At 30.5% G+C, this 26,448-nt stretch overlaps 1 protein-coding gene across 1 annotated transcript in view; it reads right to left on the reverse strand.

The window, feature by feature from the left end:
* LOC129219315 (steroidogenic acute regulatory protein-like) overlaps positions 1–25,380 on the reverse strand; it is a gene marked incomplete at its 5' end in the record, with an annotated part of 117,276 nt that extends 91,896 nt beyond the window's left edge. The window contains 6 exon segments of the mRNA XM_054853663.1: positions 8,106–8,197; positions 10,062–10,154; positions 12,819–12,945; positions 22,544–22,597; positions 25,130–25,207; positions 25,297–25,380. Of these exon segments, the coding sequence (XP_054709638.1) occupies positions 8,106–8,197; positions 10,062–10,154; positions 12,819–12,945; positions 22,544–22,597; positions 25,130–25,207; positions 25,297–25,380 (528 nt within the window).
* Positions 25,381–26,448: the final 1,068 nt, after the last annotated feature.

A 26,448-nucleotide genomic window follows, 5' to 3' on the forward strand; every position in this document is an offset into this window, starting at 1 on the left:
CAATATATTAAAACCAACTTAAAGTATTTTGAACGTTCTAGATTAAGTGCAAAACAGTGAAAATAAGACGAAATGCATAATATATATTGTAAATATACATAAATATTTTAATTACTTTTAATACAAGGCTATTTACCAAACTGTAAAGTCTATATATCACACAAGTAATTATTCTTCCTTCATAACAAGAAAAATATACAGAGTAGAGCAGGTACAAAATTAGGCATAAAAAAAGTTGAATTTTTTATCAGTAAAATGGAAAAATAAGTAAAACAGAAAACAAAGTATAACTAATATAATTTTGAAATGCAGTAAATGATAAGCAATTTTGTTGATATACACCATAAAACACAACACACAAAAACATGGAAACAAAATTACATAGTTTGAAAAAAAGTTTTAAATCTACTTGTTGATACTCACTAGCAGAATATAAAGTGGCACAAAATATGATAATTTTGAAAATTAAAGATAGTTTAATACTTTTCCTAAATAAAACATAAATATGCCTTTTAAGCTTAAGAGAAAATTTTGAAAAGGAAATCATTATTTGAATGCTTATCTATAAGATTCTTTAAAACCATTTAAGTTTATATTAAAGTTATACTATATATTATCATGAAAAAATTAAAATGATTAAATTGTCCACAAGTTGAATTGTTAATTCTTAACTTCAGCTGCCAAAACAATGTACGAGCACTTTTTCAACAACTAGAGTTAAAAAATAAAATTTATTTTCCGTATTTTGAAGGAAAAAAAGGCTGTTAAAAAGTTATTTAATTAGCATAAACATGGAATGCACTTAAGTAAGTTCTAATATTCTAATATAATTTCAAATACTGAAGGTAAAATTATTCATAATAGAAAAGTAAGTAAACATAGGAAAAGATAAAAAAGAAAGCTCCTAGGATACACAATGCTAAGTAAGAGCATAAAAAGATAAGCAGAAGTCCAAATATAAGCAAGAGCATTATACTTCAAATTAATTTTAGCTATAAATGAAATTATACAAAACTGCATCTAATTTGCATAGTTCAGACACAATTATAGTCATTAAGGCACATACTTCAACACAGTGAAAAAGGAAAGTTCAATAATGTCGCAACCGTAGCAAATTTAACAAGTGTAATTGCACATAGTGACAGTAAGTTTAACATTACATATACTTTCGTATATACTCAACATGATTGCTTCAACGAATTGCTAATAATGAAGTTTGAATGCAAATGACTCTCATAAAAATGTCAACTCATATAGACAATATTTTATGCTACTACAAAATAAGAACAAAACAGATTGTATTGCAAAATGCAAATACTCTTTCTGGAATGTGCTTTACTTAATTAAAAACAAATTAACATAAAAATCATAACCAAGAAACTTTCAAATAAAATATACTTCCTTAATATTTATACAAAATACATACAAGGGCATAAGATGAATCTAAACAGACATGGAAAATCAGATGACTGCTAAAACATTGTTCATGACCTGTTTATAAAATAAAGAAATCACAGAATGATGCAATGAGCGAGCCTCGGAATACAATGGACATATTTTTCCTTTGAATGTAAAGCACCTAATAAAATGTAGGTAAAGTTTTAATGAAAAGCAAGATCATTAATGCAAAAAGGTTAAGAATGTAGGAGGGAATTTCTTTGTTAACATTATGAACTAGTTACATAAAAACTGCATTAGTATTAAGTAGATGAAATAAGTTAGAATCACATTGATTTAAACTTTGCAAAGAAGAAAGAGTGAGACTGAAGTTGAAACAAAAGCTAAAGTTACTTTTGTTCTAAATATTTAAGATGTTTAACAAGGCACTTCTAAAGCAGACTTTCAAAACATTAGAGAAATTCTCTACATTATAACAGCAATGTATTGAAAAAAATAGTAGTTAAATTAAAGATGAATGACTAAGTGCAGAAAAGGGAAGAAACAAACCTTACTTAAGGAGCTGTCAAAACTGTCAACTAAATAAAGTTTAAATAGTTGCAAGCAGACACATTTGCAAATGTGGTGAACAATAACTGAATCACAAAGTGTCCAGCCTACCTTGATTTGCATTCAACATAGTTCAAAACATGCAGAATCTTTAACAGGAGTTTTCCATGAAAACTTAGCAAAAGGAAGGTTCATCAATCTTCTACAATAGTCAAGCTGATGATATTCCTATTACAATTTCTCAAATCTATCTTAGGTAGAAAGATATGTAGTTTATAAACTGCATGAATTTGAACTATTCACTCAATAAATATCTTGATTCACACAATATTTGATATGAAAATCCAATACTCAAACTGCTGCTGTAATTGTAAAGCATTTCTTTACAAAACATCGTTAGATCTTTAGAATGCTTCATCTCTTCTTTACAATAATAAGTCTGTCTCAATTCCACTAAGGCCTTGTGTTTCATGATTCTTGTGGAAGCAATTGTTCACTTTAATAAAGAAAAACTTCATGTATAACCTGATTTTAAGGCTCTTAAAGCATTTTGAATTTTACAAAGAATAGTGATTAAAGAATTACACAACCAGAAATTAATTTGTAGACAAAATCATTGATAGACAAATAGCCAGAAATTTGAACTGAAAAATGCAAGTAAAATTTATTTTTAAAAGCAAATCTACAAAAGGCTTTAACTATAACAATGAATAAAAGAACATTAGGAGTCAAGGAATGCAGTGCATAAAAATATTAAGTTAAATATCATTGAAAGTGCTCTCAGCATTGCAAATAAAATTTTACAGTTTTGAACATAAAATTCGCTTCAGCTAATACAAAGATTGAAAGACTTTTTCAAAGTAAAAGAGGAAATACAGTTTGATTTCAAAGGGTTGACTTAATGATGTTTTTATGCATTTAATGCTATACTTCATGATGCTGATAACATGTATCCAGGATCATGAACTCCAGTAAACTGCTTTCGAAATGCAAAACCTTAAAATCTATAATTACTTTGAAGCTATGACTCTTTTTAAGCAAAGCTCAAGAACACAGTATATTTGAGCTATTTATATTGAAAGCAGCGCAACCGCTTCAACATTTTTACGAAACATTATGACGTAAAAATAGTTATGTTTGATTGTGACAAATAATTATAATAACTGGCAGGATTAATGAACTCTTAAGAATGAAATTTTTAGCTACAGTAAAGCATGTTCTATTAATTGAACAGGTAAACCACAAAAAAAAAAAATAAATAAATAAAAAAAAAAATTAAAAAAAAAAAATAAAATAAAATAAAAGTATTTTTTGAATGTATAAAGATGTCAGGGTAATTAAATATGCCTATTTTATATGCACGTCACAATGGACCACATGAAAATTAGATACCAAGGCAAGGTTTATACAAGATTTAAAAATGGATAAAATATCGATTATGTAACAGTACTTGGATTCGTTTAAGGTGCATAATAGTTTCAGAAATTCTTAGATTTTAGAGTGTGTAAGTATAATTAAACTTTTATGAAGAATATTACTTTGCTAAATGGAGCATTTTTAAATAAGAATATTTTAAGATGTTATGAAACATATTTAACACATTAGTTAACAGCCCCGACAAATGAAAGAAAAATGTACCTGAAAGATGAAATTCATTGTTTATACTTAGCAAAAGATAATAATATTGATTGGAATTCTATGAAATTTCACCCATATAAAAAAAAGCTATGACTACAAATTTGAAGCAAAATCAAAAAATGAATATGTTACGAAAAAATGAACTACTGAAAAAATAAAGAGATAAGATGTCAAAATTTTTTTTAACAAAGTGAAAATATTCGAAAACATTTTTTTTTGGTTGGGGGGGGGAGTGAAATTGATTAAAAGCGATTCTTCTAACCATGAAACATGTTTACAGCATATTTCTTGGCAATTTGTACAATAATATTCTTGTTGATTTTATTTAACGTATATTTATCTACAACCTTGAATACAAAATTTTTTCTTAAAAAATTGGAATGGAAAATACAATTCACTTTTTCTAGTTAAATACTGATGTTTCAGACAGTATTTAACTAGAAAAAGTGAGTTAGTAAAGTATGTTAGTAAAGTATTTTATAAAAACTTAATTACAAAACTTGTGTCTGCAGTTATCTATTTAACTGCTTTCTCCATAGAAGCTTAAAAATGTGAAAAAAAAAACCTTTCTAATCATTTAACTAATTCTCACAGATTACTATTTAATAGTAAAATAGTTCACACACTATCCCCATGGTGCACATCAAAATTTCAGCTCACATGACAAGTCAAAATTATTTTTTCAGAACATTATTAGATAGGCAGAATCTGATGTATTTCCTTTGGAATCTATGACTGAAAGCATAAATTAGTGTTTCCAAGGGTTTCTTCTTTACACAAATGGAAAATAAGAGAATGAAAAAAATATTCACACGTACCCCATTTTCCATCACAAAAACTGGATGTCTGAGTTAAACGTTTTAGAACTCCCAAGAGAGGTAGGTGGCATCTGATGACTTTAAATTATATAGCAATGCGGGGTCAGAAATGCTTTCCTGAAGTGGTAATGTACAAAGAAGCATCATAAAGAAAGGGTGTGTAAGTGAAAAATCTTTTTAATTTTACATGTAAACAAGAATGCTGTCCCCATCATGAAACTTTCTTCTACATCTTATGAATTCTAATTATCCCCATGCCTGCCAAGAAATCAATATCCCCCCCCAAAAAAAAACCCACACACATACACACAAAGCTTGACCGCCATTCCAATTTCCTAATTATCACAAAAGCAAAGCAAAGAGCAAAAATTGCAAGTTATTTTAAAATCCTTGCTTAAATTAATCAAAAATATTTTATTTGTTAGTAAACACAAGAAATTAAAATACATATATATATATTCAATACTTGATGGCAACAGTTAAGAATTTTGAGCCATTGAGATTTTCCAACAACTAAAATCACGTGGAATACGCAAACGACAATCTATTGCAATATACCTCTCTTATTGTTGCTTTAATAAAGCTATTTTTATTTGACAAAAATTGCAGAAATCAGCCCCCCTTGAAGCAATTGACACCAAAATTAAACCAACGTTTGTTTACGTGGAGGTTCATATTTATCCCAAATTTCATCAAAATGTAGCATTGCCTCTCAAGATATAGCTCACCAATGAATAAGAAAGAAAGTTTTACTTCACCACCTCCTTTTCAGATATTGGCACTAAAATCAAATCAAGTCTTGTACCCTCTAAGGTCTATTTTGTAAATAAATTTTTGTTTGGTTCCTTTAATTATTTCTAGAGAAATAGCAGTCACAGGTATTGAGAAAAAACATTTGATTGCTGAACCCCGCTTTAAGCTATTGGCACCACAATTGAATCAGTCCCTGTACTTATTATGGGCAACATATGGATCAAATTTTGTTCGATTCTGTCAGTTACTTCTTGTGGAATAGCAGGCATGCATAACTGAAGAAACGTCTGATTGCTCCACCTCCTTGGAGGAATTTGTGCTAAAAACTAATGGGCAAAAGTTCACATGAGCATATGTGTACCAAATTTCGCAAGATTTCATGTAGTAGTTTTTGCAGTAGAGCGGCCACAAAAAACCAGTCACACACATACAGACAGACATTTTGCAAAAATAGTCGAAATGGACACAATACACCTCAAAACGTTTGAACCTGTCCAATTTGACCAAATTTTGCATGAAACCAATACTTTCTTCTGTTTGTTAGATATAGAAGAAAATAAAAAGCAAAGGGTACAAGGGTCAAAGTAAGTGTTCGAAGCTTTTCCACCGGCAACTGCAAATATTTAGCGCATGGATCTTTGAACAGTCTGGAATACTCCCAGCATCTCAAACATGTCTTGGGTAGGGAAATCATTTCTGACGCCCTATTGCTGTATTATTTTGAGTAGTCAGGATGCATCCTACCCTTGTTAGGAGTTCTGAAACATTTAACTGAGACACCCTATATATATAGCACTGAACCTTTTGTCCAATGTTCAGACAACTATAAAAATGCTTGCTTAGTTTTTCTACCATAAAGGAAAAAAAATGCATTTATCACCCATTTAAAAAAAGCACACACACTTTTTTCGAAATATCAAAAAAGGTATCGTACATTCTCTTTATAAATACTGTATTTGATAGCTTATGATTCCAGAAATTTAGTATGAAATTGCATTGCTATTTAATATTGTAATTTGAGCATTATACACAATCGGCAACAAAATTTTTGTATTGATCTAGTAAAATGGGAAAATTCAAATCTCGGGGATAGCGATGAGCATTCGGGAATATATATATACAGGGTTGGCCACAAAAACTTGTACTGTTTTTATATTACAAGTACATATGGATGTACTGTTTCAACCAATATGCAATATCACAGAAAGCATAGTAAGTGCAGCCTGCTACACACACAAGGAAGAAAAAAATAAGTAATATGAATCAACAGTTTTTTTTACCCTTTAAAATATGCAATTATTTTCTTTTCATTTATTAAATTTTCTTCAGCTATATTTTATTTAGTAGCTATAATACATTTGTCACACATATCTTTGCTTTGTCATAAACAAAAATGGTGGTACATTATAATAAAAAGATAATAGACAAATATAATAGCACAACCTAATGATAATATGTCTTGCATAATATAGACGAACACGTGAATGGCGTTCGCAGAAAATTTTTGGCTCTGTAGAATTTTTTTTTTATCTACTAACATTGATTTAAAAAAAAAAAAAAAAACAAAAAAACCCTTAAACTATTTCTGATTCTTCGGAATCTTGTGCAAAATTAAACTAAAAAATGATGATTTCTTCTTGAAATCGTGATCTTAGTACGCTAATTACTTAAAGACAAAGGAGTAAAGGGTTGCAAATGGAGACTGCTTCTACTATGACTGTATGGTTTTTATTTTACGCAGCCTGAATCGCGTAAGAGGAAAATTCAAGAAATGTAAAATAAACAACTTTACAGTCTATGGAACAGTCTCTATTGGTGAATCCTGCTGTAATTGACTTTCAATGTGTTGAGAGAGAGAGAGAAAAAGACACAGATGATCCAGGGCAGAGTATAATCCACACCTCATTAATTTTAAACTTTTTAAACAGATAATATGCAGGAATATATTTTTTTTGCAGAAATAATTAGTTTTAAACAAATAAGTAGTTTTTTGCTGATTTGTTTACAAAATCAAATATCTTCATAAAATTTTCAAGTAAAAAGCACACAGGTGGCTCATGTTTTATCAGATCTACATAAACTTTTTCACTATGAAATGAAAATAATAACAATGATCATGTGATTGATATTGAGCAAAAAATAATAGTTAAGGCAGTTTTCTTCAGTTGATGAAAAGTAAGCGTAAATTATATGTTAGTGCAAAAAAAATTTTAAGTGATTTAAATTTTTAACTTTTTTTGAAAAAACTTTTTTCATATTTTATTATAAATTAAGCGTGAATTAGGCAAAATAATTATTTGCAGAAAATTTTTCAGTTAGATAAAATGAAAAGCTTTCTGCAAACACAAATCCTAAGTCTGATGATAATGCAGAAAAATGATTCTCCCACAGAATTTTCAAATATTTCGTGATGGGATATTACGTATTTTTTGTAATTTAGTAGATATAATTTTTTTTATGTTGACTAAAAGTTTATGTCATGACAAAATTTTAAATGATATGTTCTATATCATTCTTGGCTCAGCTATTGCATCTTCGTTTCATGAATATGAACAGCATGTATCAAACTTGTCTAAGCTGATTGTTTTATTTTTACACGTGATACCAGATGAGAAACCCTCTAGAGACATTTCCCATATTGTTATTTAATAATTCTCATTTCCAAGCCATTTTTATTTATTTTAGCAAAAAATTCAAACAATATATTTTTATCTTAGAAAACAATGTATTTAATCCCTTATCAAATGCATATTAAAAAAAATAAGCTTTTAGGACAACAGAAATGCTACTTAAAAATAATGCTGTCATTCATAATATGATTGGAACTGCTTAAAAATTGAGTAACTGATGCTCCGAAAAATTTTGCACAAGAAATAATAAAAAACCGCAATGCAAATTTTACAAACAAATATACAATATGAAATCAAATAATTAAAAAACATTACTCACAGGAAGCTCTTTGCTATTTTTGGGAGACAACCATTCAACTTCAGAAACTGTGCTGCCATCATTTTCTTTTCCATTGTCTTCTGCATCAGAGCCTATAATAGGGAAGTTTTCGATTTTTCAATTTTATTTTTATATGATAGAGTAACATGTATGAACATCATAGGAGAAAAAATTTTTTGCGATACGATAAGTAGTATTTTTAAAATTAATTTTTAAAGTTCAAGCGCTTGTGACGTCAAATAGCATAGGAAGTGATGTCATGAGCTCTTCCGATATGGGAGAAGCTGAAGGAAGTGCTTCGAAGTCGACTTCGAAGACGAAATGTAAAAGGCTTATCTCCTCGCATTTAACTCCTCGTGTTTCTGGAACACTAAACCTCTCATCTTCTCGGAAATATTCGAATATCATCATTGATAACAGGAAATATCCAACGTTGTTTAGCACAAATAAACAGATTTCAGAATACACGTGTTTCGAGGTTTCAAGGAACCTCTTTTTCAATTCAAAGGTGTGAGCTTCTAGATGTAAAGACACCCAGCAAAATGTCCCTAGCGAGAACAAGGGATCTTCGGTGGAAGACTGCCCATTAATGCCCTGTGATGTTTCAGAAGAGCGAACTTTTGCGCGTGGATTTTTAAAAATTCATTAAAAATCAATCACGATGCTTTAAAATTCAGCGATGGTGAATTTTTTAGTTTTGAGGGTCAATGAACAATATCCAATAGTCAAAATATGAACATTTAATAGGTTGCAACTTCCCTATTGGGTTGAATAAAATTAATGCATCACAATTTCTACTACAGTTTGCCTGGGCAAATTTAAAATGCTTGCATTCAATAAATATTGCAAACAAAGAATACTAAGGAGTGAGTATGACATGAGTTGCTAAAATTCAATTGCTAATAAGCTTTTCAAATATATTTTTAATTTTGTTCATTTTAACAGAATAATTAATGCATCAAGGGTTTATTTGCTGCTTTTATATGTTCAGGCATTGGTATGTATATTGCTTCTGGAAACATGTTACGTGGTAGTACTGCATGAGCATGTAGTAGAAGGAACATCCAGCCATGATACATTTAAAAAAAATTAGGAGGGAAAGGGATGCAAAAAAGTACAAAATCAATACTTATATTATATTTAATAAATACATACATAACGAGAGAGGGAGGAAATTTACGCTCATGTTTGGTCAAAAGCTGGGCAAGGCGACAAATATAGTCTTACTTACATTTTCATAAATGATTTCAGTAATAATGAATCAGACATAATGAAAACAGTATTTTTAAAAATGTACAATATTTTAAATTATATTACTCAAAGGGAAAATAATATCTATTTTTTGTTTAAAAATTAGGAAAGTCTTAAGGAAAATATTTTTATATGCTGTTTTTAAGCAGGACACTAAAAGTTCTACTTCCTGCAGATATATTTTGATACCCTTTGTAGCTGTTACCTGCACAGATGAATTTTGTTTTATATAAAATCAAATCAAGGTTTATTAAAGGCATAAAAACGTGGCTAAAATATAAAATTAAAGTTTCAAAAAATGCTTAAATGAACTGATGGGATTAGGTTCGCTTGATGGAATTCAGGAAACTTGTGATTAGTCATTAAAAAATTTTATCCTTTAAATTCTCAATACATATTCTAAGTCCACATAATAATTAAAAAAAATACTTTCATGTATAAAGTTTTGTTGTGTGGGTTAACTATTCTGGAATTGAACAAAAACACGTCCATTCTATTTAGGAAATTTTATACATGCATTTTTTCATGCTAACTTTCAACATTTTGCTCATGAAGACAATCAATTAATGAAAGTTTAAGTAAATTTATAAAACCATATATTTCATCCTATCATAAAATTTTAAAGAACAATCTTTTTTTAAAAAATCAGATTGAAAAGTACTGCTAAATTTCTAATAAGCTAAAAAAAATGTGAGAAAATATTACCAGGTGGTGAATAAAAAGCACTTCCTTCATCACTTTGAGATCGAGATAATGCAGGATGTGACAATACAGGCACTCTTTCAATGTCTTGTTTTGCTGCAATATCAAATTTTCACATAAATTGCGAAAAAACAAATGAAATTCCGACATATTTAAAGCTATTATAGTTATGTGCATTAACACCTCAAATTGAGGCTACCTTTCATAAAAGAATGAAAAAAATTAAAATAAGATAAATGTTCATAAACAAACAACAATTGGAAACAAACCCCTTACTGCTGGCAATACAAAAACTTACCACGAAGAAGCAGATGAGATATCAAAGCCAAATTTATTTAACAAATTACATACAGTAACAATGAGAAATTATTAAAAGTACTGCATTCTTTGAAATGGGGAGGACAAGAAAATCAGTAATTAGTTTTGCCTGTATGTATTTCTATATCTGCTCCTGCAAGCAGTGGTATTGAGTTACAAAACTTTTGGACGTGCTTCAGGTTTGCCAACCTTGGAGGAACAATTTGAGGAGCATCAGTGGTGATTTTGAGGAGCAATGTAAAATTTTTCGGAACAGTTTGGCATTTTGTAAAAATCAGGAAAAATAACTAAAACGACTTGTCTAAAATTGTTTTTTGAGCTTTAAAAATTATTTTAAGCACAAGTATAAAAAGTTTTTTTTTAATTAATAAAACCGCTTTAAGTACAAATTCATAATCACTGGTAACAAGCATTTTTAACTTCCCATATTTACATGTTTGTCATGATAAAAAAGCAAAATATATAACCAAAATTAATTTAATTTTGTTAAAAGCTTCATGAGTCATAACTTTGGTAAGCAATAAGACTTAAATTTGACAAATTGTGTTGGCTAAAATCAACTTGGGAACTGGATGACATTTTTGAGTGGAGGTAGTAGTCTTCAGCAAAAAATTAAATGTAAGAAGGGTTGAAAATATCAGTCTACAAAAAGGTATTAATATCTGAGTGGTAGAATAGCATAGTCGACAACAATGAGAGAGTTATTGAAGTGGATGCAATGGGATTTCAAAATGCATAAAAAACCCTCTCCACTGTTATTTAACCCTCACCACCAACAGAAAGAAGTTCATTTTTTCATTCCTAACCAAGAAAGAAAATCTATGTCAGCAAAACACGGATGAGAAGAAGGGAGGTGAGAGGGTATTCGTGCAATCATTTTAAAACTCTTGGGCAAGAAATGTGCTTGGTGTGACAACAAGCATACAATTATTTAACAAAAAACTAAATGTAAGAAGAGTTAAAAACACTACAAGAAGTTAAGGTCTAAGTGGTAGGATGGCATAGTAGACAAAAATACGCCAGTGTTACGAAAGTGGATGCAATCTGATTTCGAAATGCGTAAATGCCATCGTGCTCCGTCACTCTCAAGCCTTTCCCCTTCCCTACCTACGAAATGAAGTTCCTGCATGGGGGACACAGTCAGCAAAAATCCTAACGGGAAGATTGTGGCAGGAGGGAGGTAAAGGGATATTCGTGCGATCATTTGAAAAAGCTTGGCCAGGAAATGTGGCGCAAAATTAATTCTTTGAAGAGACACAGCGTTTTGCCGATTTGGCGGAGCGAATCTGCAAAAATGCAGAGCAGTCAGCAACCCTGGTGCTGTTGGGGAAAGGCAGTCCATGTTACCTTCACATGTAGTTTAAGTACTTCTCGTGTACACTTAAGAGCGGCATGCTGGGTTAGGTGTCATCCAACCATTGACCAGATTTATATGATGGGCGGTATATCTAAAAATCTTACTCACCAAGGAAACAATACAATATGGTGGGTTAAGAAAAAAGCTCAACCATTACATGCAACATGTGGTTATGAATTATCTTGCTGAAACTTAGCAGCAAGCAAGCTGTGAAGGTAAGGAAAAAGAACATGTAGAAAAAACTCAGAGATATAATGCTGGCTAATAAGTTTACCAGTAATGCCTACCACTTTGTGACATAAAATTAATTGCAGAACCATTATGGTTATGCCTAACACAATAGTGTTTCTACAGTGTCTCCAAACTCTAACTTGAACATCTGATGGCAGAAGCGAGATTCATTCAAAAACATTTTCCTTACTGCTTTTTAGTACACCATTGCAAATGCAAGCCCAATGAGATAAGGCCTATGGCAAACAAAGCAATGGACATCTAGAAAACAGTCAGCTGTCCTGCAGATTCAAATTGTTTGTACAGACTTTTAGTTGTTGTGCTAAGATTGTATACTTTGTGATAGGGTTGCAATTGTGGCGCTGATCTATGATTGCATTATTCATTACAATTGCTAATATGATTACCATGAAAATATTATCACAGGATTCATTCATTTATTTTTTTTTGCTAAAAAAATTAGCTAATTGCTTATTGTTTTTTATAATGAAAGGAAGAGGTATAAGATAACAAAGCAGATGTAAGATTATTTTTAAAAGCAAACAAAAGAATCGGAAATCCAAGTTCTATACTTAATTTTAAAATTTTCAAACTTTTTCATCATTTAAATGTCAAGTTTGTGTAAATAGGCATTGTAAAGAGAAGATTAAGAAGTGATTAGGGATAATGCACAGCTGCTGCCTGAAGAACAACATGCTATAAAGTTTCAATAATTAATATTCTATATTTAAAACCTGATAATTTATAAGGTAAAACAAATTATTAATTTGATGAGAGTTCTGAAAGTTTAGGATATCATAAGTATCAAAGTAAATTCATGCGGAAACGAAAATACATATGTACTTAAATCATACCTAAAAATGATAATGCTTTAGATTCACTTGGAAGAACTCTGAAGTCCAGAAACCATGCTTCACCCCAAGACAAAACAAAAGAACATAATAATAAAACAACAGCTGCAGTCTTGTTTGAATTAGCCCACTAAATAAAAGAAAATGGACCACATTAAAAACAAAAGAAAACAAACAAAAAAAAATCATTTTCACATACATTACAAAAGAGAAGTTTAACCGCAGCACAAATTAAATTTCATTAACTTCATTTTTAATCCTTTCTTCACAACACACATAAATCTCACTAGACATAACCAAGAAATGTAAAAGGTATGTAAATAGAGCCATGAGAATCCCCTCCCTTTTTTGTAGCCATTGAAAAATCAGTGTACAAATAAATACATATTCAGGGTTCATACTCATTTTTAAAAGTGAAAATTAAGGACTTTTTAAGAACTCTCAAAATTTTTTCAGGACTTATAGGAAATGATTAGATAACTTTAAGTACACCATTTCAAAGTTTTCCGGGGGAGGGGGTGGCAAAGTACTGGATGCATACTATATATACACATACACAAATGCATAACATTGTTTCCAAAAAGCAGGGAGAGGCAAAATTGACTAGGATGTCCCATTATGAGTAAATGAAATTTCAAAATTTCATACATCACAGGGATGAGTGTGGTCAAAGAGCAAAAAAAAAAAGAAAAAAAAAAAAAAGAATTCTTAAAATCAAGCAGAAAAGGGATAAGATCAAAATAGCCCCAGAGTCCATGACATTCCGAAATTCAACAAAAAATGGCTAATTAACCAGTTTCAAAGATAATGAGAATTTTTTTTACCTATTAATATGCTAGAAATGATTGGGTAGCAATTAATACAATATGTGGCACATATTGTTCGTAAAGTATAGTACTTATTTCTCAAATTTCAGTTATAAAAAAAAGATCAGGAAAATGGGGATAGCTGTAGAAAATTAGTAGTATATTAAAGCGTTATTTTTTTAGCATACATTATTGGAGTGAGAGGCAAATTAAAAGATAAGAACTAAAATCTCTTATCATCAAGATGTTAAAACTATGGTTTTGTTATTATTGCTTTTCATTTGCTATTGTTACTAAAATCCCATTTTGTACAAATTTGTTATATTGCACCATTTCTTGCAAGCTTCTTTATTTCTATATAAATTTAAATTTTGAAAGAAAGGCAGCAATTTCTAATCCCTGAATCTTCTAATAAAGGGTTGGGGGAGCCAGAGTTCAATCTTAGCAGCATCACTCAATATCAATTTTTAATAATTTTTAATTAAAAACATTTTAATTTAAGGTATCGAAAATGAGAACGTAAATTTTAAAATTAGGTTTGTTTGTAAAACTTTACAACAGAGTGAAAAATCTGAGTTTTCCTTATGTGGTAGAATATACTATTCACAGCGAAAACTGAAAATAAATAAATGTATAATTGGTTATCCTTTTTTCTTGCATTGGAACTCATAATTTGGTTTTAAAAACTTCATAATACTATTTAAGAATCAAAAAACCAATTTGAAGTTGCTTCATTAAATCAGGAAATTCCAAATAATTTTAAAGGCAGTAAAGCCTAACCTAAACCGTTAAAGGTTCACCATAATTATTTTGAACGCTTTCTTAAATACATTAAAAAAATAAAAAAAAAATAACCATGCCACAACCCCCCCCCCCCCCCGAGACTAGGAGTTGGACCACTTTAAAATTCTCTTTTGTCTTTTTTGAAAAAATAAATTTAAGAAATTAAAATATTATTCAAATAAATAATACAATAAACAGCTATAAAGTAGCACATGGTGAAAAAACCTTCCAACATTTAAAATGATTAAAATAATTGCAAGATGCAAAAACATTGAAATATCAAACATGGAATGCAATTTTAGGCAAAACAAGAGTTTGACATCATTAGTATGTCTCCCAAACATACTTTTTTGGCAGATATTGAGGAGGATGAAGATTTGCGGGGCGGCGGGGGGGGGGGGGGGTAACAATAGAAAAAATAAGAAAACAGGGACCAAAATTGATATAGTTTTTAAAAAATTAAGGAAATTTTTAGAAAATTATGGACTTTTTAAGGGTTTTTTGGGAACTTAATTTTGCTTGATGAATTTCAGGGTTTTTTAAGGAAGCACGAACCCTGATACTTCACTATTGCAAAATTTGTGTAAATCAATTGTTTGTATAGAAGCCTCCAATGTTTTAGAATATACATCCCCTGTGAGAAAAGTATTCAACCATTTATTTTTTTGAATTTATTTATTTATTTTTTTTTTTCATGAAAACCAGATGGCTATGAATCAAGCATGCTTGCATGAGCTGATATTGAACCTTAATGCAAATGCAGGATTTTTTTCTCAACTGTCAATTGTGTCAGTCACTGGCAAGCAGAGTTTGACTGAGTTAGAGTGCAATAATCTCATGGGAATTTTTTGTTTAAAAAAAAAAGACTGAGTAATGAGAGTAGTAACCCTACAACAAGTTTTTGGAAAATGGACCACAACCAAGTAGAAACCATTCAAAAGAAGCAGAAGGTTTTTGAATCTGCATCTTTTGAATAAAGATTCTGCATCTTTTAAGAGCAGGCAGTAACGTTTCCTAGCACATTTCTCACACTTGATTTCAACTTTTCGGCAAATAAACAAACAAACTACTATAGCTAAAGAGGACACTTACTCTCTTGATATGGCCCTTTGCAACTTCTGGCTGTTCCACAAACTCAATAAGCAATTGAGTGATTAGTGTTGCAAGGACTGCTTTATCATTGTACTTGCAATTATAAAACCTGAAGAGGGCACTGCATTTTCCGTCAAACTGTTTGCTAGTGACTGATAGTATTGAAAGACGGGGAAAAAAATCACACATGCACAGAGAGGTTTCAAGTTGGCACATGTAAGCATTCTTGATTCATATCCATCAAGTTTTACACAAAAATAAGGTTGGATACTTTTCTAACAGTGGTGCACATTGAAATTTTATACTGAAGCAGCATTTTTGAGCTACTTTAAACCTTTTATTTAGTTTCAGCTGCAGAAAAGTCAGAATTATAATATCAAAGCGAAATGCTGAAACTTCATTATTTAAGGTAACAATAACAATATGCTACATTTATTATTATTTACGAACAGTCAACGTTTATTTTTTAATATTTTGCTCATACTTTGCTAGTTTCCTTCTTGGTTTTGTATTTGTAAGGTTTGGTTTTAAATGAACTTCTTGTTTACATACATTATATTTACCTTTTCTACAACTTAATTTATTCATCTTTACAACATAATAAACTGGGTAATTCCTCTTAAAACTACTCAAAAAAAAAAGTAAAAAGAAAGATAAGAAACTTTTATTTAAGAGAGTATTTTCCTTACATCTCCAACAGAAGTCGAATTTTAAACTTTGAATCATAAGAGCTATTTTACATATAAAGTTGTCACCACAAAAGGAATGAAATGTCATAAGAGTTGCCATAAATTAGTATAATATTAAAAATATGACATTTTAAGTAAAAATCTGATTTATTATATCTTTCATTAATGTTCTCGCATATTATCTTTTTTTTTTTTCCGTGTACATTTAACTTTTTTTTCAAGATGTATTAACTCTTTTTCAGGTGTATCAATAAAAAAATCAGTTACAAAGCCTGATAACCAGGCTCAGATCTATAGACTTGCAGACCCTGCAGTGCAGGGCACAAAAATTGTAGATCTGAGCCCGCTGATGACAGTTGAATAAAATGATATCAAGGCATATAATGATGAACAATGTCAGGGCTTAAAAAGAATGAAAAAAGATACTTTATATAGATCTCACTTCAAAATGCCTTTAACATTGCAGTTCTTCAATGGCAGATTTGACCCCAAATATGTGGCAGTTTAAAGTACTTTAAGGGTGATGCACCACCAAGTCATGTTATCACATTGTCTCTGAAAAACTCAGCAGCCATCTGTACAGTATGCTACAAATATGATTTATTGAACCACATAGATTCTTTCTTATATTTTGATACCCAACCCTTAAGCTTTATAGCAATTTCAGAAACTTTATCTTTTTAGCTCAAGACAAAGTGCTTGATTATGTTTTAGACACCCTATTTAACATTGCAGCAAACACATTTCAGAGATGATCCCTAGTTACACCATTTGAATTTGCATAATTACTGGCATTTTGTTACCTTTTACACAAAATTAGAAAATCTCCTTTCTTCCTCAGCATTCATCCTGTAGTAGACATTCAACTAGCTCACTGAGAATTTAATTTTAAATGCTTCAACAACAATTGCTCTCAAAAACTTCATAAATGTGAAAATTTTGCGTCATACTTGTGTGCAATGCAAGACTAAGCTTTTGCAATTATTTCATGCTTGAACATGTAATGTAAAATGGTCAAAAATGAAATAAATGCCCATTCTTTGATATTTCCAGGTTTTGCAACCAAATTTTCAAACTTTTAGAGGTGTTTTAGAGGTTATCCAATTTTTTTTTAATTTAATAGACATAAATTTAACAATATTACTTCTCTTCCTAACATGTTTGATATGGCATTTAAGTAACGAAAAGTAATTTTTACTTTAACAATTTTGAAAAGTTTAAGAATATATTGAATCAAAAAACTTGTGTTTCAGGCAAGGCAGATCATGTATGGATAATGTGTTTGTAGTAAAACAAATAGTTGAGAAGCATCGAGAATTTAATCTAGATACTCATATGATTTTTATTGATTATAAAAAGGTTTTTGATCGTGCAGATAGAGAGAAACTGTGGTCTATAATGGAAAAAAGAGGCGTTCCTAAACATCTAATCCAGGCCTGTCAGTCTCTATCAAAATACAGACACTCATTGATACAGAGAAAATCAAAACTAATCAATGAGTACGTCAAGGCTGTGGTTTATCCCCAACCCTTTTCAATATTTATATTGATGATATCATGTGTACTTGGAAAGCATTAGTTAATGCTAGTATTAACCTGAATGTGTCAACTTATGTTAATACATTACTCTTTGCTGACGACCAGATTATTATCCAATCAAATGAAGACAATCTTCAGATCCACCTATATACTCCATAAGATATGCCAAGAATATAATGTGAAGATCTCAATCCTGAAAACTAAAACTATGGCATTTAGGGAGAAAGATCCAATTAGAAGTAAAATTGTTATTGATAATAGAATTATTGAACAGGTGAAGCACTTCAACTACCTAGGATGTGACATCATCTTTGACCATGACAATGATGTCCAAAACTAACTACATAGGTTTCAACACTTATGTAGAACCCTTATAAGAGCCCAAAAAGGAAAAACGAGGAAGGAAACACAACTGAAGATCTATAAAGGTATGGTTGTGCCAACCTTACCATATGGCTCCAAAACATGGACTTTGAACACTCAAGAAACTAGTAGAACAGCAGAGATGAAATATTTGTGATCAAAAACATTTAAGAGAAATTTCTTGGAAAATGACCAGCATGGTAGTGCATGGGTTTCTGAGGGTAATAGTCTGCTTAACAACAAACTAATAATGTACCATGCACAGCTTTTGCAATTATAACAACCAATTTGATTGCAAAGTGACAAAAATCAAGAAATTTTTGCAAGAAGAAAGGTGGCCGGTTTATTAAGGAGGCTATTTGGAGTAATTACTTAATCGAGGACAAGTTAGCAAAAAATTACTGCAGAGAAATTCTGTTCGATAGGTATTTAAAAGAAGGAAGAGGGTTCTTTGCATTACACTTCAAAATAAATAAAACTTTACTAACATCATGTTTTATAATTTTACAATATAATTAACATTTAACACATTCAGACTAGCAAATGTAGTAGTTGCACTGAACATTTTTATAAAACATTTTAAATGTCTTTATGCATCACACAAAAAAAAAAAAAAATATATATGAAAGTACTAAAAATAAAGCAAATTGATGTTTATACTTTATATGCAAAAAATTTCCCTGAAAAAAAATTAAGTAAAATTTCCCTGTAAAAATACAGAGAAATTTTACTTCAGAGAATGAAACAAGAACTTGAGAAATTTTTTTACACATTCTAAATAAAAGGACATTTTTTAAGGGGGAAAAATGATTCATTATATTGTTCATTTTTATACTTGTATCTTAACTAATTTAAGCTGTATACTTGTAACTAATACAAAAACTAATTATGTTCATAACAATGAAAACTAACCAAAAATCTGAAATAAATTAATTTGACAGCAAAACTTTAGTGAGCTCGGGGGGGGGGGGGAGAAAGCAAGAACTAAATATGTAGTATATTTGGCTCTTTGAAACCAAAAACTTTGGCTTTTGGTGCCACCAAAATCAAATTATTTAAATTTAGCTTTATGAAAACAAAGAGATGGATACAATAATTACAAAGCACAGCAAATACTCAACCTGCTGCCGTTTTAGCTTTTGTGAGTGGAAAGGGCGTATATAAGGGAGGGGCTGAGGGGGCCCGGGCCCCTTCCAAAGTCAGGTTTTTTTTTTTTGCCAAAGGTATTCTTGGCTTTAGTTGCTCACAAAGAACTTCCATACTTTTAGCTCCAAAAAAAAAAGAAGAAATAATTATGATAGTGATCGTAAAAATAATAAAAAGTTAGATCAGAGATTTCCGGTAACAATAATATAACCAGACTATAGGATGCTGTGAGAAAATTCTAATTCTTCAAAGAGTGTCGCGTGAATCATTAAAGTTTGAGAACCTTGTGTTAGCTGGGTTGCTACTAGGCAATGGTGTTCAAAAGGGGTCATTGGATCTGTACCCTTTAATCAAGAAAAGAACGTGTCTTGGGAAAGCGAGGTTGTTTCAATAAAAAGAAAAGCAAATTATGTTGGGGGAAAAGATCTCAATTCTTCCAAGAAGAAATCTTGAAATTTAATTTTTTTTAAACAGATGCAGCTTATTGCTTAGCAAATTAAGTTCCCCTCTCTTTCTCCCTCCTCCCTCTTTTTTTTTCCTTAGTCTGTCTGACAAAAAGGGTCTTCAAAATGTTTCTCTCCTTTACTTGTGTCTCCTGCAAGAAGTTGAAAATAATTTTCAGTTATTCAGTTGGAGTAATGATGGAAAGTAACGTCCTAAAGAAACATTTAGGCGTTTTTCAGACATCAATTTCAAAACTTTTCTGGAGGAGGGTCCCCAAACCAGCACCTCTTCCCTAAGGTTATTACAAAAAATAGTCTGAAATTGTGCCTATAAGATTTCAATTTTGAAAAGTTTCGGAGGAAGAGATCCCTTAAACCTCTCCTTTCCTACAAACGTCTCCAAAGATGACCTGAAATTGCGTTTTACCTTTCAGAGAAGGATTCTTGAAGAGAAGAACCTTAAATATATATATATATATATATATATAAGTTACTGACTATTTATCGTGTTATTTCGTCCAACACTTCATCTCTTTCACTCCCCCCCCCCCTTGCCCCACTTTTATTTATTTTTTCTTTTCCCTAGTCGTTCTAAAAATAGGAAAGTCTTCAAAATGCTACACTTTGCAAGCCCCCTCCACCCACCAAAACCATTAAAGAGCTTCTCAAACCTCGTTTTCAGGGCTTCAATGTCAAAAAATTTTCAGGGGACAATACCAAAAACCTTGCCTTCTGAAAGCATCGAAAGTCGTTTAAGATTGTTTTTATGGAGCTTCAATTTTGAAAAATAGCCGAACCCCTATAACGTTACCAAATATGGTCCACAATCGCGGTTTTAAGACTTCAATTATGAAAAAATTTTGGATGGAGGGTCCCACTGCTCCTGTATGATATCTGAAAGCGAAAAAAACTAGTTTCGAAAAATTTAAGGTGAAGAGCGTTTTAATCCCTCCACCTAGTATCACTGAATATCTCTTTAAAACTTCGTTTTTTAGGACTTTAATTTCAAAATAGTTTTTAGGGAGAGCCCCAGAACCGCCCAGCCCGTAACATTAATGAAGTTATTCCGAAACTGCGTTTTTAGAACTTCCATTTCGAAAAGTTGGGCAGAGGGGTGATGGATTTTGCTCTATTTTTTAAAAAAAATCAATCGAGGGCAACTTCAAAAAGCCCCCATTCCTTTCATTACACTAACATCAAAAAATATAGCCTATAATTGGTGTTTTAAAGATTTCAATTTCTAAAAATTTCTGCAGAAGGCCCCCCCCCCCCCCCCCCCAAATTTTTCTTCTCCTTAGCATTACCAAAACCATCTAAAACTGTGTTCTTAAGACTATAATTCCACAAAAATTTCTGGGGGAGAACACCAAAGGACTTCCCTCCACCACCTTAAACCGAAAGTGAGAATTTTTAAGAGTGCCCTCTTAACACTATTTGTTGCACCAACGGGTGATAGTATGAAGTCCTTCCCTCACCTCGAAAAAAAAAATCATGGCACTGTTGCTCCCCCTCAAAAAAAATTGGAATTGCAAAAAAAGTGCAGGGGGGGGGAGCTAATCTTGGTTATATGGCCTCCTCCAAAATAAAAACATATATACGCCACTGGTGAGTGGCCTAATAAAATTAATCAAAAAATGTTGCAAACTGTACTATAAAATAATTGTTGTACAGGCACATACTTAAAAAGTCTTTCGTTTTTCTTTTGTAGCTGTAGGTTTGTTTGAACCTGAAAAGCTCATTTACAGCTGAATTTAGAAATATTATCGAAGAAAGACGAATAATTTTGTCAATTCCCATGTTGTGACATCTGAAAGTAACTGTTAGGTTCATGTGGCTCAAAAAAAAAAAAAAAAAAAAAAATCAATTGATGCTCAGGGAAAAAAAATGCTGATAATCAAAATAGATTTTCTGCCTTGAATAAAAAAATAGATCTCCAAAAAATTAATAGCACATCTCTGTTTAGCATGAAATACTCTATTTCAAACCACTAAATGAAGTAGCAATTGTATATTTACTAAAAAACAATCTCTGAAGTAAATTTATTTCAAAACATTTTAGATTTAAAAAGTTACTTTCTGTGAATCATACTGAAAGAAATGATACTTTCAGTTTTCCACAATCAGGAGAAAATAAATTGAGGCATTGTCAACAAAATTCTAGTCTACTCTAGGGCCTGTATCATTGTTATTTTTATTCTAGATTTTTCTAGAGTGATTGTATGCATCACTTTGGGTAAAATAACTCTCCAATATTAAATAATAAAAATGTATAAGATAAAACGGCATGACAAAAATAAGGTATGGCTAACGAAATTTATCCACAGCTGCTTCATTTCATAATTTTGTTCCATATATATATATATATATATATATATATATATATATAATTTTTTCTCCTTGCCAAAAGAAGAATTCAAAAAATTCTAGTCCAAAAATTGCTTTGTTTTTTGAACAGTCGGATGAGGGCTTCATTACTACATGAAGGAAAATAATTTTACAACCAATAATTAAGGTATGTAACGTATAAAAAAGGAACAGAATTAAAATGGTATTTAGCATTAAGGTTTGATAGAAATTAATATATCCATAGGACTGTACAAAAATTGCACATATTTCAAAATTGTGTAGCTAAAGTCATGCATAATTGCATAGAAAGGAAATGTGAAAGGAGGGCACACTGCGGTCACTCAGTATATGAAATGACTTCATCCACAACATTAAAAAAAAGTTTTTTTATGAAACATCTTAAGCAAGAATGACTCCAAGATTCACTTCTTATGTATAACATTTGAAGCTACATAAATTCAATATGCAATTTAGCAAAAAAGACAAAAAATAATAAAATAAAAACATAGTACTTTATACTCACTGAATACAAAAACACCTTAGCAATTATGAATGCTGAAGTCCCAGCAGTAGTGACCTAAAAGAGAAAAAATACATTGTGAATGTAATTTATTGTGTAAAACAAATGTATTATATGAAATACAACATGAAAAAATACTTTTCCAAAAGAATATAATTTGTTATTTGTAGTCCCAAGAGGAATATTGCTTACAAAAATTTACAATATACAATTTGCTAAGACACGCACAAACATACAGGGTGGTTCGACAGAAACTTTTTTTGTAGATGAAACTCTAACGGGCTATCCAATGAAGTAAACGAACATAAGTTTCACACATGATTGTTTACAGTTTAGTGCTGGAGATTGTGATGATTTTAAACAGTACAATCAACTGTTAGAACTACAGGGACCAAATTTTTAAATTTTCGAATGGCAACATTCACTATTTCTTTGCAATGCAAAATGACGAGCATGTTGAAAACCCAAATGGCATTGGAACATTTGGTATGTTGCGTAAGTATTGAGGAGCTGATTTCACTAGCATTATTTTTATTAACAGTAGCTGAAATAATTAAATGACTAAACATAGGTTATTGTACAATTGTATCTTCAAATCTATATTTTTTAAATAACCCAATTTCAGAATCCCGAAATTGGAAAGATCCAGAAACCAGTACTTTTCTCCTTAAATGTTATTATTATTTCATTTTTTTTCCAGCATTAAAGGTCAAAAATTGACGTTCAGAAATTGCTTGTTGAAAACACAGTACTTTCAGCTCAGCCTTTTTTAAAAATGTTTTTTTTTTTGCTGCCACATGTTATGCGCAAATAAGCAATGAGTTGTAATTGTACAGCAATCTTTTAACGTCTGCTTTTGGGTTTTTTTCCTCTCATAAGTATGCAATACAAAGCCCACTGAACAAAAGAACAAAATTATTTTTAGTAAAAATATGATTTATTTATTGCGTCAATCAGGTCATTGCATAGTAATAAAAAGTAACATTAGCCTTATACGCCACGGGGGCAATTTACAAAAAATAGCAATTTTGTCCCACACATAATGCCTCATATATTTCATTAAAAGTAATAATTTAAAAGGGTTATGAACAAAATTTTGTTGCTTAGCAAATTAAAAATGTATGTGTGATTCCTAAAGCAAAAAGATTTCGACATTACCTTTTAAAATTATTACGTTTATGCACTATCATGTATGGGACAAAGAGACTATTACTTTTTTTTTAATGGTTTAAAATATTGTTTCTCAACAAACAATATATGTTTCTTCTACATTGGAACCTTTGCTTTCAAAACCTACAATTTATTTTGTCATTGCTAAATTAATAGATCAAAAATATTCACTAATTCATAACAGCAAGTTGCAAGAGGTCGACTTTGGATGTCCCGCATGCAAATAAATTAAATTTCAAGTAACAAAAATTATGTAATAAAAATATATCAGGAGCATCTTTGTATCAAATACAAAGATTAAAAAATGTGCTTACTCCTGTTTAATTAAAATAGTAAGAGAAATGACAAAAATTTGGTGAAATTTCAGCTTCTGATTGTCCCGCACAAAGGCCGTGGAATGGCCAGCTGCAAATTGTCTCAGTCTTTTGTTTTAGCAGTATATAGTATACTTTCATTTATATTGATCAAAACAATAAAGGAAATCAAGCGCAACATTAGTGAAACCAGGAAAAATGTGACCTCACGACAAGAGAGTTTTTACGATTTTTTGAGTCAGAATCCAAAATCCGGAAAAGTCGCGGTCCCAAACATTCCATATTGGACTCCCATACTGAAAATATAAAGATTCTTGCAAGTAATGCAGAAAGACTGCACTATAAGTACATATATTTGCTTGCAGTTGAATATTACTTGCAATTTTAAAGCATTGTTGCACATGAGAAGCACTTTTCACGTATCTACTGTTAGTTATCTATATTAATTTTTCTTAAGCAGAAGAAAAAAGTCTGAGCAAAAATGTCAAGTTATTTTTTACATTTTTTTAATGTCCTTATTGAAATAGTAACTTTATTAATCTATTCCACGCAAATTTACAAAATAAAGTGAAGTATTAATAATTGCTTGAAAGTGACATTTCCCACAACAATACTTCGAAAAATTGCACCCAGTCAATTTTTTTTGTGCCACAAGAGTCTGACAATTTGTTAAATTCCACTACTTCTCTTAATCTCAACAAAAAGAGAAAAGCATGAAAATATCGCAGGAATTCCACATTTCTGAAGAATTAAATACATGGAATATTGCTAATTAGTGGAAAAATCACATGTATGTGCTACTTACAATTTTAAATCACAGAAGCGCATATTTTTAGACAAAAAATCCTACACAGCCAGAGGTATACTTTCGATTCATTAAGCACAAATTATAACTTGTAACCTCTTATTTAAAAAAAAATATATCATGGAAAAGAAAAATAATTTTAAGTATAATAATGTGTACCATAACCTGAGCAAATAAACTTCTGGACAGTAATTTCCTTTTCAAGACTATGAGCAAATTAAGTAACAGTTCCTCTGAGTACCATTTACATAAATGCAAAACTAAATAGTTAAAATGCTCATGTACTGAAAAATAACTTACTGCAACAACCCACCAATGAGATAGTCTAATAAACACATAAAAAAGTAGTATCAGAAAAAGTCTTGCTACAGCTAAAACCTATAAAAAAGAAAAAGTTATTTTCAATATAAAAAAATATTTCAAAGCACATATGTAACAAAGATTAAAACTTTTTTAATAATACTTACAACAACATCAAACATTGAAGATTGTATCTGATAGTCTAAAACTTCGTTTTTGAAAGCTATACTGATTGTATTTTCTCCAGAAATCTGGAAAAGATAAGTCATTTTATTTTTTTTTAATTTATTATTCACTATTTAATATGAAATAGGATCATTTAAACTATGATTACTGGTAAATGGTTTAAAATGTGAAAATTATGTTTTTCTTTCTTTTGTAAAAAATTTCTATTAATTAAAATATAATGGAAAGATTTCGAGTTCCGGCACAAAAACTCTCAAATTACCTAAAACTTCTCTGCATCCAGGATTCTATACCAATTTTTTTCCATGCCCTTTTTACAAATTATACTTTTTTTTTTTGAACAAACTCACAGCTCATAAAAGGAGTTTGTTTCCTTGAGCCATCTGTTTCTTCACACAAGTGTATATTTGAAGAAATATCTTGGCCACATTTTGTGATTCGAATACAAAAAAAAAAAAAGATTTTTCCAGTTTAAAAACTTTCAATACAGTTTAGAAATATATAACAGCCCCCATACCAAAAAATAGCCTTCCATATAAAAGGGCATTTTAATACAATTAAAAGGACACTTTTGATTAGAAATTTTGTAGTAGAGAGGAATTTTTTTTTTCTCTTTTTGTTATATTACATGCATACAAAATTCAAGCATTTTTCAACAGCAATTGTTTTTTAAATAATATTATAAGCAGAAGTGACACAAGGGCAGCATAGGAGAAAACCAAGGTTTTACATAATGCTACTTTTAACTTATTTGTTCTCAAACACTGCAAAATGTGCAAAACATTCAGTATCATGTTAGATTTACTGGTTCGTTTCTGTAGCCTAAAATAATAGTTATTTGAAGTATGAAGTGTCTTCTTCTAAACCAGCAAATCCCAACCTTTTTCCCTTTGCAAACCTCTTCGAAAATTCGAAAAAGCTGGCGAACCCATTGTGCAGTAAGTGATAAGTAACAAGTAAAAACACGTGCCATCATACACACAAACACAAATTTTACTATGCATTTTACTCATGTACACACATGCATAATAAATTTTGTGCATGTGTGTGTATGATTTTCTTAAAGTTGGATGTTACTCATTAGTTCATAACAGGAACAAAAACAAAATTGCAAAAAATAGAAGTACAAACAT

Source organism: Uloborus diversus, chromosome 3, assembly GCF_026930045.1.
Source record: "Uloborus diversus isolate 005 chromosome 3, Udiv.v.3.1, whole genome shotgun sequence".
NCBI classification, from domain to species: Eukaryota; Metazoa; Arthropoda; class Arachnida; order Araneae; family Uloboridae; genus Uloborus; species Uloborus diversus.